Source organism: Diadema antillarum, unplaced genomic scaffold, assembly GCF_040938485.1.
Source record: "Diadema antillarum isolate AM-2024a unplaced genomic scaffold, OU_Dant_1.0 scf00000112, whole genome shotgun sequence".
NCBI classification, from domain to species: Eukaryota; Metazoa; Echinodermata; class Echinoidea; order Diadematoida; family Diadematidae; genus Diadema; species Diadema antillarum.
Window position 1 is genome coordinate 3284948 of NW_027271001.1, and position 13566 is coordinate 3298513.

At 41.9% G+C, this 13566-nt stretch overlaps 1 protein-coding gene across 1 annotated transcript in view; it reads left to right on the forward strand.

Moving 5' to 3' along the window:
- LOC139719587 (alkaline phosphatase-like) overlaps positions 1-13566 on the forward strand; it is a 76675-nt gene that overhangs the window by 57542 nt on the left and 5567 nt on the right. The window contains exons 2-6 of the mRNA XM_071630999.1: positions 7813-8036; positions 9259-9433; positions 9808-9983; positions 10408-10609; positions 11047-11190. Coding sequence (XP_071487100.1) covers positions 7813-8036; positions 9259-9433; positions 9808-9983; positions 10408-10609; positions 11047-11190 — 921 coding nt within the window. The remainder of the gene's footprint in view (positions 1-7812; positions 8037-9258; positions 9434-9807; positions 9984-10407; positions 10610-11046; positions 11191-13566) is intronic.

Here is a 13566-nt window from a genome sequence, read left to right on the forward strand (position 1 = left end):
ACTAGGTGTATAAATGGGTGCCTGGCAACGCTAGGGTAATGATAATGGCAGGGCCCTCTGGTAAGGTAGTGGAAACAATGAAGAGGCTACCCCAGGTAAAGAGGATCATCTTATTATTATCATCATATTCATCACTTCCAATGACGTTATATATACATGGCAGGAACAACATTAAAGGTTCGCCTGTGTCACCTACATGAGGCATAAATATTGTGAGTTGAACGCACCAGTCCAATTTTTACTTAAAAGCATATAACATAATTGTTCGCAGTTCGAATGATGCATGATGATTGATGTATTCTGTTTAAATATATAGATTTAGTTGTTCCAGATAATTCACAATGTTTGGGGATATCTTTAAATAACTGCATTTTTGTGTAGAACAAAATTAAGGCTACTGCTTTCGGGCTCTGGTTCATTGCCAAAACAAAATTGGACCTTAGATGTCAAACGACCACCATTCATGGAGAGATTCTTACTCAGCGAGTGTATTCCTCAGGAGTGCATGCCCTTTCTCGTCACAAAAAGAAAAAAGAGAGAGAGCGATAGAATCAAACAAAATCGTCTTACCTTCTGGTACAGAAACGCCAGGTTCAGTGACACATTGTGCTGTATGTTATAAACAATTCGTAATGATATTTCCATATTCATAGAGGATATTTTGCTCTGTTTTCCTCATTTCTTATATATTTTTTTTTCTTCCCCGTCACGCAGCGTCAAAGACATCAGCAGGAAGCACTAGTGCTGTTGGTTGTTGCTGGTTTTTTTTTTAAGTTTACAGAGTTGAAGATCTTCCTTCATTTTAAGTAGCTGAGACTGGTCTGAATGGTCTGAGGAAAAAAAAAATATTATGGAAAAACATGACTTTAATAATAAATGTCGACTCTGCATGCTATATTTTGAATACTATATTTCAATAATAAAGTTGATATTTACCAGTTTGGGAGGTAGCGGAATACTGTTGTACGATGGATAGTTTACAGTTTTATCAATTATATTTACATGCTATGGATCGTTTTGAACCAAGAAAATAAACCGCATATCAGAAATGAGGGAGGGTAACATTGCAGACACCGTTGGGGGCCGTTAGGGGGCCGATCGTCCGTGGGCAAATGGGTAGCACGTACAGGCTTTGTGTTTCAAGGGGGGGGGGGGGGGGGGAGGGGGGGGAGGGGGGAGGGGGGGGGGGGGGGGGGGAGAACGGAGAATAAACTGTCATCTGGTGGATGATATCTTTACCTGGTTTGTAGGTCTCACGGAATTCACTGGAGATTGATTGTTGTCCATGCAGGGATTTCGAATGAAGCAAATAATGATAAAGATTGCAATAGCGCCGACAACGAATAACGAAGACAACCTACTATTCATTATTGTACATCTGCCAAGTCTCAGAACGTCATTTCTAATCAATGTGCCCGATAGCTGTGTAACATGCTTGGCTATGGGGATCGTTTAGTTGCTGCTCATTTTCTTTCTTAACTTTTTATGTAAACCTTTAATCCACTTTAGGTCTACATAGACCAAGAATAAAGAGTTTTAAACATGTTTTCTATTATGTTGGTTTTTTTCCTTTGTGCTATTCAAAATATCCATCTGTGCACACGCAAGTACATGAATGGGTATTTGTGATAAAATATAATCACACTGATAACAAGACTATAATACATGCGGGTATAACGTTCATTTCACCTCCTAGATCTGTGTCTGTGTATATAATTATGTGTGTGTGTGTGTGTGCGTGTGTGTGTGTGTGTGTGTGTGTGTGGGTGTGTGTGTGTGTGTGTGCGTGCGTGCGTGTGTGTGTGTGTGTGTGTGTGTGTGTGTGTGTAGGCGTGTAGTGTCTCTGTTCGTTGGACTTTGGAGAGATCATTCTGCCCATGTGGGCGTACAACATTATATCAAATCGCGCGACACCTTGAGAATGTGACATGCAACCACACGTGACTCTGTCATGTGACGCTGTCATGTGACTCGCTTGATTTGATTCGTTTTCCTGTGCTGAAGGCTGCTGAGTAATGTTTTGACAGATAACGGAAATGACATCATCTCATTAACCCTTTCGACACTGTCACCTTAAAATGCCATCAGTTTGCACACAGAGGTAACAGATACTAGTTATAAGTCAAAACATCCCAGGTACTGCGTATCTATTCAAATTTATGATTCCGGTGTCGATTACTTTTTTTTTTCCATTTCGCAACCATGGCAACTGATTGACAATATATTGCCATTCAAAGTGTTGCTTGCTTTTTTTTTTCTCCATTAAAAAGAAAACTAATAAAATTTTTACAATTCCAAACTCTCCCATCACCAGTCCGATTTTGCTCAGCACCAGGGTTGTGTTAGAAACGTAGAACGGAGTCTCCTTTTCGAGCCGTTGCATAAACATGATAAAGACTGTCAGATTGCTGAAAGCTATCACTTACCTCTAAAGCCTAATTGTGGCGAAGTTCTATGATCTCGGCTTTGACGAGGGACGTTTGTGACGTCATACCTCTGAATTGGACTCGGTTAAATAGGGTTCGGCTGCGACATAGTTTTATTAGCATGGATCAGAGGAACGAATGAATGAAGGGATCAAACACCAAGGTATGGCTAGAAGAGGAAAGAACTCGATAAGAAAGCCAAATTAACCTTGGTCCGTTATACCCGAACGAGAGCAAGAAGGCAATAAATCCAATCCTTTGTTATTTGTTTAGTTTATGTTGAATTCTTCCCTCATAAGCTTAATTGTTTCTGTTGACTTCATATCATCTTAAAGGTGTCACTCTTCGCTGAAAACAATAAGAAAGTCACAATGAAACAGATATTAAAGCTCGATTTTTTTATATTTTTATTTATCTATTTATTTTTTTTTAGCTGTGGGGAACAACACAGACAACAGATCCAGTGATACAGAGTGAATCTGGGATAATGGTCATAAGATGATTTTCCTTTAATCAATCATACATAGAAAACGAATTTTATCCCTCCCACCCCCCCAAAAAAAAAAAAGAAGAAGAAGAAAAAAAAGAAGAAATAAAACAAAGACGATACTAAGAAAAACTGCAGTAATAACAAGCCATAATGGAGACAATATCATATACAAGTGTACCCTCAGATAGGCAGTAATTTGACTAAGTGCAAGCCCTTAAAGTTGTCGAAAAATGGGAAAAGCAAAGAGTAGCATTGATATCCTTTTTCCTTTATGGCCTTTTTGGCTCTGCAGCGACGCATTTCAGGCCTTGCCGTGTCAGTGCGGCGCACGGTGCCTGGACATGACATTCCGCGCAGAGTGACGAAAATCGAGGTCGACGCTTCGTTTTGATTGGTTCTTCAACCAATCACAAACAGTTTGCATGCCGCCCCGTGCCGTAGAAGTCGATCGCGCTTGGCAGTCAGGCTCGGCAGATTTCACATTATAATGCAGGCTTTTAGATATTAGAATCACCATTGATCTTCCGCATTATGATATACTTCAATGATTTCGCATAATGTGATTGTAGAAAAATGTATCATTAATGTTAAGTTTCCCTTACAAACAGTATGCTTCTTATCAGACATTGTGATATAAGCTTAATGGTTTCTTGGAGAATTATTATGAATTTCCGCTGTCATTTGTTTATTCTTTGTAAAATTTTGTGTAATCAATACTCAATTGTAGTTGTTACTACAGTCGAATATTGATGAAACGAATTTTCCATGTAACAATAAAGTTCGCCTTCAACCTCACAGAGGGTACTTTAACCGCTCTAAAGTGATAGAAAATGCTGGACGACCTCATATACCGGAAGAAAGTGGGTATCAGGATGTAATAAAATGTACTGCCTCGAGAATTTTAGCCATTTTTACGAGCAAGACACCCACGATTTTTTTTTTCCAAATCAAATTTGAACTTGTTATTTCACCTTCTGTAACTGTTATTCCTCATTTTTCCCACGAGATTCATCTGCTCCGCGTTTTAATGGCTCGTCCATGATGTGCGGGGGTCGTGAAATTCATGAATTGCCCAGATCTAATACTGGGCTGGACATAGTGGTAAAGTGGTGGTGGTTGAATATAAGAATAAGCTAAGAATAAGCGTGTGTGGGGGGGGGGGGGGGAGGGGATGATGGATGGAAAATGGATATATTCGTCACTATACCTTGGATGTGGCGACTTCCTGCTAGCAAGAAACATTTATATGGGAGACACTGACCGCGGGAATCCGCATGCCAGCCGGCAAAGCCATCGGAGAAATGAATGACCCATTTTGTGACGAGTCGATTGGCCATGATTTCGCGATAATTCGGAATGGAAACAGCTTGATTTCACCGCTGATTCCCAGCCACACTGTCCCCACTATGACTACTATCTTCTCGTCAGTAAAGGTGTACAACCGTCCCTTTCTCTCTCTCCCTCTCTGAGGATATCTCTTTTCCCTCGCTCATTACTGGTCAAACGGTCATGGACACAGATTATGCTCCTCATCATGGTCGTTTAAAGGGACACTTAAAAACAAAAATTGAGATGATACCAAAATGGCAGAAATGATAACATTTCAAATATCCGAGGTAATACTGCATTGGTATACTAGTATGATATTGTGCTAAAAAGTGAAGGCTAACTAAAATTTAAAAAAAAGAAACATGTAGGAAAAGCTATGAGTGACGTCATTATTCTAATACATTAATTTTTCCTTCAAACAGTAGTGCGAGAATAAATCGTTTAATAAAATAGTTTAGTAGAAAGTGACTCTTAACGTAGACATGTTCATAGCGAGAGCACTTTGTCAAAGCGTTTTATGGTCGAGAGATTTTCTTTTTCATCCCTTAAATATGATAATTTTGCTGCTCAGTTAGGAGTTCGATGACGTTTTCATAGAGCCATTGCAATGTAATACAGTGTCCTTAAATAGACGATGAGGAAGCTACTATAGTTCACAAAGGGACGCTATAGTTTTGGTTGAGATGAGGCTTCAGGTTTCCGACTTTTTGTGAGATAATGAGAAACATCGCATGAATTATGAAAGAGCATACGATTCTAAGAGGAATTCCACATTTATTTGATGAAAATTTGTTTTTAAATGGTTGAGATATCCAAAAACAAAGAGGTCCTAAGAAAAGATGGGACCCACCTTTTATTAGGGCCACTTTATTTTACTTGGATATCTCAACTGTTTTAAAACCGATTTCCATGAAACAAACTTTGAATTCCTCTTTGCTCTTCAGTGTTCCATAAGTGGTTTATAATTATCTCGCAAAAAGTTAAAGTCTGAATCCCCACCTCAACCAAACCTGTACCATCCCTTTAAACTTGCAAAGAACCTTGCTTAAGGTACCAAATGTCTTTATAGCTTGTGATGCCACTCGTGTTGCCTTCGCGAATATTACCAAGTCACCTTTTTGCCTTTTTATCCCAAACATGACACCTGAGTGAGTTTGGACATGTCGCCTTTTTGCTCTCTTGGCCTAAGCAAGGCATCTTGAGAGATTTTCGACGAGTATCAAGTCGTCTGTGAAAGTGCGCGTAATTTTCCTCCCGGCATTCCTTTGAAATATATGGTTGTAGTAATAAGTGCGCCAATATTGTGGTCAGACACATCCAGAGCACGCACAGCTATATTGCATTTGTGTATTACATGTATATGTATGTATATGTATATGTATATGTATATGTATATGTATTATGTATATGTAAGTATAAATCATATACAAGAAATGATAACTATAAGCCATTTAAAAATGCAGCTATGCTTACAGCACAAACACAGAAGTGAAAGACAGACAAGTGAACAAATAACCACTAAAATGCATGTTTACATACACACATACACGCACATGTACATATATATATATATACATATACATATACATATACATGTGTTTACATATACATATACATATACATGTGTAGTTATACATATACATTGTAGTGGCGTACATATACATCAAGCGAACCATACATCAAGAGCGGCGTCTGTGGCTACTTACAAAAAACCATCGTAGTTGATCACCCTGCGTGTATCAGCATCAGCCCCATTGTGAAGTGGAGGGCGCGTCAGAAATGGCGCGCGTCCTGCGAGATGATTACCCCAGCCATGTATAGTTATGTCAAGCGAACCATAAAAGTCGGGAGAAGTGATCAAGAGCGATAAGCGTCTGTCAGCCAAGAAACACCCATTTCTCTGATGCTGTTAAATGAAATGGGCACTCGGACTGACACATCTCAAATATAGCTAAATTATATAAAAATGTTCGCAATAAGATTTTAGGAAAAGTCACCAAATTTGGTTGAAATCGGATTAAGGGCGAAGGAGTGGCAAACGAAAATCTGATAGGGGGGGCACAATGTGCCCCCCCCCCCCCTTGGGCTTTATAGGGTTAACAGGTGGTTGAAGAGCTGATCTGGGTTGGTTCGATGGTCGGATAGTGCTCGTGTGACGGCGTGTGTGCGTTCCCACTGGAGGCTGGGGGACGAAGCGGCCTGCAGCTAAAGGCAACCTTGCGATGACGCTCCGTCAGCTCAAGTCCTTTCCGATGAACTTCTCTCTAATAGGCGCGTGTAACATAAATCGATTGTCACCGGCTGAATAATCGAATGTTTTCCGATTTGTTGGAATGTCAACATTTCATTGAATTCCGCCGGTTCTTACCTTCAGTCTGAGGTTTTCCACGAACATCACCTGTCACTTTTACTTACCTCCCTTTTCTTCCACTTTCCACCTTTTTTTTTCTGATTTCAAAAGCGGTAATAATTTTCGTCAACATTTGACACCCGCCTCGTACCACGCTTTTATTCGGAAACGACGGCGGTTCATACAATACCGGCGTTGATGTATGAGTACATCCATTGTAAGCGTCACATATGACGTCAAGAACACCGCCCCGCGCCGCAAAAGTTGCGTCTGTGTGTTCCAGCTGAACGCACCCCTCTCTTGGCTCGTGGGTCCGCGACCTCTCGTATGTACACCTATCAGCACAGTCGCGTCATTGTTCTGTGCACTCCCAGCCGGGATGCGGCTTTCTCATCATCTTCATCCGAATTGCCTCGATTTTAGCACATTTCTATTTCGATTCTTGAAGGAAGGAGCGAGAGAGAGGGAGATTGTACCTCAAAATAAACAAACAAACAAACAAACAAGCAAAAAGTGAGAAAATTTCCTGAATCCGACAGAAATTCTTAAAATGAAAGGATATTTTGAAATATTGTTTTTCTCATGGACTTAACACACAATTCTCAGTGGCAGGTAGACGAAGCGTATTGTTGAACTTCTGTACATTTATCGAATCACGGGGGGGGGGGGTCGGTTAACGCTGGCCTTGTCCTCAAAACCTAAATTGTATAACTGTGTGACCTCCTTATCACTATTTGTCTTGTTGCTCGTCGCGGTTATTTCAGCAGTTTGAAATATTGCAGACACAATTACTAAATCTTTGCGAAAGAAAAATCACACAACATTCATTCATTTATGAATATTCATAAATGTTTTTGATGACTGTGATAAGGATGCGGTAGTATTGTGGCATGATCCGCACTATCATTGTCGAGCACCTTCTGTGTTAATGAAAAAGCTCGATTTTTCAACTCGTAGTGTTTCCAAACCATTGATATAAATTCCATTCAAATAAATTCATTCAATTATGCTTTATTTCCATTGAATAAAAAGTAAAACACGATGCAAAGTATACATTTGACAAATCTTATTGTTGTAACAATCAATGAATTGAATGCATTAATTAAGTTTAGTAATTGCAATCATTATTTAGTGATTAATGATTATAAATGTTAATGACTTTATAATTATGATGATAATTCCGGAATCTTCTGCTTCATTTTTCTCTCCATCTGTAGATGCTTTCCACTGGCATGTCAAAGGTCAAGCAGCCTTGGAGGAGGCCCTCCAGCGGCAGAGGTTGAACCTGAACGTCGCTAAGAACATCATCTTCTTTCTCGGGGACGGAATGGACGTAACGACAACCACGGCTGCACGGATACGGAAGGGACAGCTGAACGGAGAGACGGGGGAAGAAGCGTCCCTACACTTCGAGTACTTCCCGCACGTCGGTTTAGTCAAGGTGTGGGGAGTTGGATCATGATGGTGGTGGTGATGGTGGTGAAGGTCATGTTGACGGTGGTGATGGTGGTGGTGGTGATGGTGGTGATGGTCATGTTCACGGTGGTGGTGGTGATGGTGGTGATGGTGATGGTGATGGTGATGGTGATGGTGATGGTGATGGTGATGGTGATGGTGATGGTGATGGTGGTGGTGGTGGTGATGGTGATGGTGGTGGTGGTGGTGATGGTGGTGGTGATGGTGATGGTGATGGTGATGGTGATGGTGGTGGTGATGGTGATGGTGATGGTGATGGTGATGGTGATGGTGATGGTGATAGTGGTGATGATGGTGATGGTGGTGATGGTGGTGGTGGTGGTGTTGGTGATGGTGGTGATAGTCGTGTTGGTGGTGGTGGCGATGATGATGGTGGTGGTGAAGAGGGTGATTACTATTATTACAATAAGGAGAAGGAGGAAAACGTTGAGAATGAGAAAAACGTGATGGAGGGGAGAAGAAAGAAAATGCTGTGGATGTTGGGGAGGAGGAGGAGGTGGTGGTGGTGGTAATGTGGGGGTTGAGGAGGGGAAGGCGGGGATGGGGCGGACGAGGGTGAGAAGAACGAACAGGAGATGGAGGGAGGAGGAAGAAGGGGATGATGTAGAAAATTATGACATAAAGAAAGCTTGTCGCGCAGATGGGTTGGGAAGAACGATGTACGGGTATGCGGGTTCGCGTGCGGATATACGGTACGGGTACGGTAAGGGTCAATGTACGTAATTACACAGATGAAAGGGTCGCCAATGTGGGGTGATGTTGATTAGTGGAGGAGAGAGGTGGGGTAAGTGGTCAGTGATGAATTTAGGGCCTTTTAGGCTATCATTTCTTTAATCGATCATTCTGTGTCGCCTAGCACTCCGTTAATCTCAGTTGTTGTCGACTTTCCGACTTTCTCGATCTTATCAATCCCGTACCCCCTCTAGGTATAGTCCTCCAGGAAATTTCGCCAGCGCAAAGAGTCTTACCTACATACAACCTCACAATTGACAAGATACCCTTGAACACGTTGACTAACACTGATATTATGGGTAAAACGTTCTGCCTAAGGAAGAATACCCAAGGCAGCAATCAAACCAAGAATCTGCTGAGTTCATAGCCCAATTCATTCTGCCACAGTGTCTTATATACCGAGCGTTTGATTATAAATACCATCATCCTTTCTGCATTTTTTTCCTCGGCTTCAGACATACAACACTGATCGCCAGGTACCAGACTCCGCCGGCACAGCCACGGCTTACCTCTGTGGAGTCAAAAGCAAGTTTGGAACGCTCGGGGTCGATGACCGCGTCGAGCGTGGCAAATGTTCGTCAATAGAGGGCGCTGCGGTAGATTCTATCATGATCGATTCACTGAGAGCAGGTAAGGAATGTTTTCCTGCCTTCGTCACCCACCAGAATCCTTTTCTGTTGTTGTTTTTCATGTCAGAAACACATGATGTAGAGCCCATACCAGCAGAAAAGCTCACTTATAGTAATTCATAGTAATAAATAGAGGTGTGGGCTAGTTGAAAAAAGAAAGAGTAGGTTTCTAAGTTAGTGTCAATAATGTGATACTATGTTTGTTCTGTGCTAAAACAAAGACACGTGAAGAAGATGGAAGCAGCCTTTAATTTGAACCATCACCTGCTTCTTACTGCTTCTATGATTGCTCTCTCCCTTTGCAAAAACAGTCCTCTTGTGCTTAATTCATGTAGCATAAAGGATGCATTTGATATAATCCTTCTGTATGGACAGGTAAAAACACAGGCTTTGTGACGACTGCCAGGGTGACGCACGCTTCTCCAGCGGCGCTTTATGCACACACTCCCGAGCGAAGGTGGGAGAACGACCACGATCTCGACTCCGACACCGTCAGGGAAGGCTGCAAGGACATCGCCCTGCAGCTCATCGAAAACGGAAAGAACTTTAATGTAAGCTTCGTGATACTTTGCCTGATTAACACTCACCTTATACACTGCATCGTTTGTTTCTGCCTGCTCAACTTCCATCAAAATGTTATGAAATTTCACATGCATGCATGTCTGCATGAATATAATTGGAAGATAGACAGAGGGAGGGATACTCAAATCAATAATAAATCAAATGTAGATAGGTGTGTAAGCAATAGCTAAATTAATGAACAATGAAAAATTGAATAATGTATCAATGTAAATATATTCATTAAGATAACTTTAAGTAAGTAAATAAATGAATAGATTCTTACACTTATATACTGATTTAGATAGAGGGAAAGTGAATGAATAAATGAATGAATGTTTCCACGTAATGAAGGTACATTGTCTATTCACAGTACATCTCCGAGAAACCCGTGGTCATTTTATGCTTTAACGACAGGTGATTATGGGCGGTGGCCGTCGAGAGCTGACCCACCGGAGCGTGGAGGATCCCGAGTACGATGGGGACTACGGACAACGGCGTGACGGTCGCAACCTGGTGAACGACTGGCTGGCCGACAAGGACCCAATGAGGGCGCATTATGTTTGGAATCTACGCGACTTCAACCGCATTGACCCGGTCGAAACGGATCATCTGATTGGTAGGCTACCAGATTTGAATTAGCATGGCCGGCGCCACGTTTTCAGAAAGGGGGGGGGGGGGGGCACTTCCGGGGCGCACCTTTCTCATTCCACTTCCGGGTTTCTTCAGCTGACAAGCAAAAAAAAAAGGGTTTCATTCTACTTTTTTTTCTAGTAAAAAAAAGGTGGGGGGCCCAAAGTGTGTGTGTGTGTGGGGGGGGGGGGGGGGGGGGCGCCCCACCCCCCCCCCCCCCCCCCAGTTTCGCCGGCCCTGTTTAGTCTAACTTTTCCGTGTCACCGATAGGGAAGGAGGTGATAATGATATACAGCGCCGCATTTGTCGTAAAATTTATAGTTGCTGTGACACATTTTTTTTTAATTGACAGTGCTGCTATCAAAAAGATGCCACCGCGGATTTTTTTCAAATGGAGAGCTCTATTTTCTTTAAAACTTGCAGGCTTGTTTCAGCCGTCACACATGAAGTACGAGGCGGACCGCAGCTGGGATCGTGCCGGGGAACCTTCCCTAGCTCAGATGACGGAGAAGGCGATTAGAATCCTGCAGAAGAACAAGAAAGAAGGATTCTTTCTATTTGTCGAAGGTAGGTGTGTGGAGTACACATATACAGCTTATCAGAGACACACACACACGTGTACACGTCCAATGCAACATTGATCATGCACACACACTTAACATGATTATTATACAACGCATTGATACACACAAAAATGACTCACCACATGCACATACAACATCTACACACACCAGTCCTGCACATAAGCATCTAGATCTACAAAAAATTCAAAATCTGTACAAAAACGTACAAGTTTTCTAACTTTAAAGGGACATTTACTCCAATTAATGTGGCTTAAGTGATTGTCGTTCCTGCGTCTTGACTGGGAAATAAAATTCGTGATTTAATGCTTATCATCGGGTATTTTCGTAATTTTCTTTTCAGCAGCTGTATCATAAGCAATTATTATTGTAGATACATTGTCGACACTCGACGTATCAAACCAAGTGTTATCAAATAGTGAGCAGAAAAACCTTCAGAAAATAGATTATCTGTGAAAAAAAATAAGAATGATGTGCGATACATGTAAATTTCTCACGGTCTTTAGCGAGATTTAGAAATGCGACGCGAACGTTATTAGGCAAACAATAGTGTTCTGCACATGTGCGAGACAGCTGTTTCCATTGTCTAACATGGGAGGAGGCGTCGTCTTAGCGTTCACGTCGCAGATCTGAGGTCCCTAGTGTCTTCATGGTAACGCCAATCTCATGAAAAGAGCACGTGCACTGGACGGGCGTGAGAACGTACATTTAACTACCCCAGTACGGTAAACTTTTGAAAAAGAATCGGGTCGGGGTTTAGAATCTAGACTACAGAGATGGCATAACTATCGATCATCAACTTGTCACTGAGCCTAATCCGAACGGATCGTCAACACACACGGCCTGCTATCGGCGCGTATCGAACTACCTGACTTGTATATATGAACACACCCTGGGGACCTACAGGTGATGATGGCAGAGTTATGCTCAAAGGCTTATTGGCGGATAAAGTGCATTTACACTGTTTCCACAAATAGCCAGTTCACAAGTTGTGCTCACCCATGATCACCAAAACCATTGTGGGCTAAAACATTACAATGACACGTTAATTTAAATCTATAAATTAATGTGAATCAAGAAAGATTGAAACGATCTTTTCTTAACTTATATACTGGTTTCCGAGAAAAGAATAGATAAATGTTTTGACGGGAGAATGTAATCACAACACTGGATTGGATGACTTTCACATAATTATGGTATAGACATTCAAGATGTAGTAGGCCTACAAAACATCGTTTTTCAAGAAAGATATCTCGCTGAATTCAAAAGTAACAGTATGCAACGTAGGAAAGTGTTGTCAAAGAAAACAAACAAGAGAGTAGAATGGAAGACAAACATAGAAATTTAGAAAGCTCATAATTTTTCTGTGAAATGGTTTCCTCTGGTAAGAATGTAGGCGATATCGAAACAGGTGAAGCCGAGAAGTTTCTGTGATAGCTCTTTGGTAAAAAAAACCCCAGCGGTTACGAGACCCCTCCTTTCCCACCTTGCCGCCCGCGGCAACAAGAATAGTCGAACAGGAATCCGATACCAGTCAATGGTATTTTAAAGACCCGCGCTGCTCTTCATCGACAGTTCAAAAAGAGTGCATGCCCGGGAAAGAAAAAAATTGCTACCGATCCCGCGGGAAAACAAAAACTTCACTTCTGTCACCATGATCACGTACTGACATCGTATTCGGATCTGAATCATTTATGATTCGCACAGCTTTCTGGCGCTTTTGAATTGACAAACAGGGATCCGATCCATACGTTCTTCTTTCGAGGAGCAGTAAAATAGATACCACGGATCTTTGCACAATCAACATTGCGTCAAATGGGTCACATGGGTGCGTGCACGTCACGAGTTTGACACCCGCGAATCATACAGCCCTCGAGTCATAAAGCCCATGAGTCGTACAGCCCAAGAGTTAAACACCCCACGAGTCGTACAGACCATGAGTTCGACACTTAGCAAACAATGCCCAAGAGACCGACACATTTAGGCCCCGTGTTGTAATGTTGAACTCGTGGGCTGTTTTTACCTAGTGTCAGGCTCATGGCTTGTTTGACTCGTGGGCTGTACGACTCGTGTACCTTTTTTCAATGTCAAACTCGTGGGCTGTGTGTTTCGTGGGTGTCGGTCTCGTGGGATGATCCCCATGCTATTCACAGTGAACCTCCAGTCGAATGTGGACAAAATGCCATGCAGCATGATTGTCGTCTTGGTTATGTGACTTCGACATCTCTTTCTTTTTTTGCACAAAAGATATGATCGTTTTTAATACATCTTAGAAGACATGCTTCTACATGCCTCTGCTAAAGCGATATTTGACCTGAGTTTTTTTTTTTTTTTTTTTGTATCAAACGGATTTGTTGCCGGC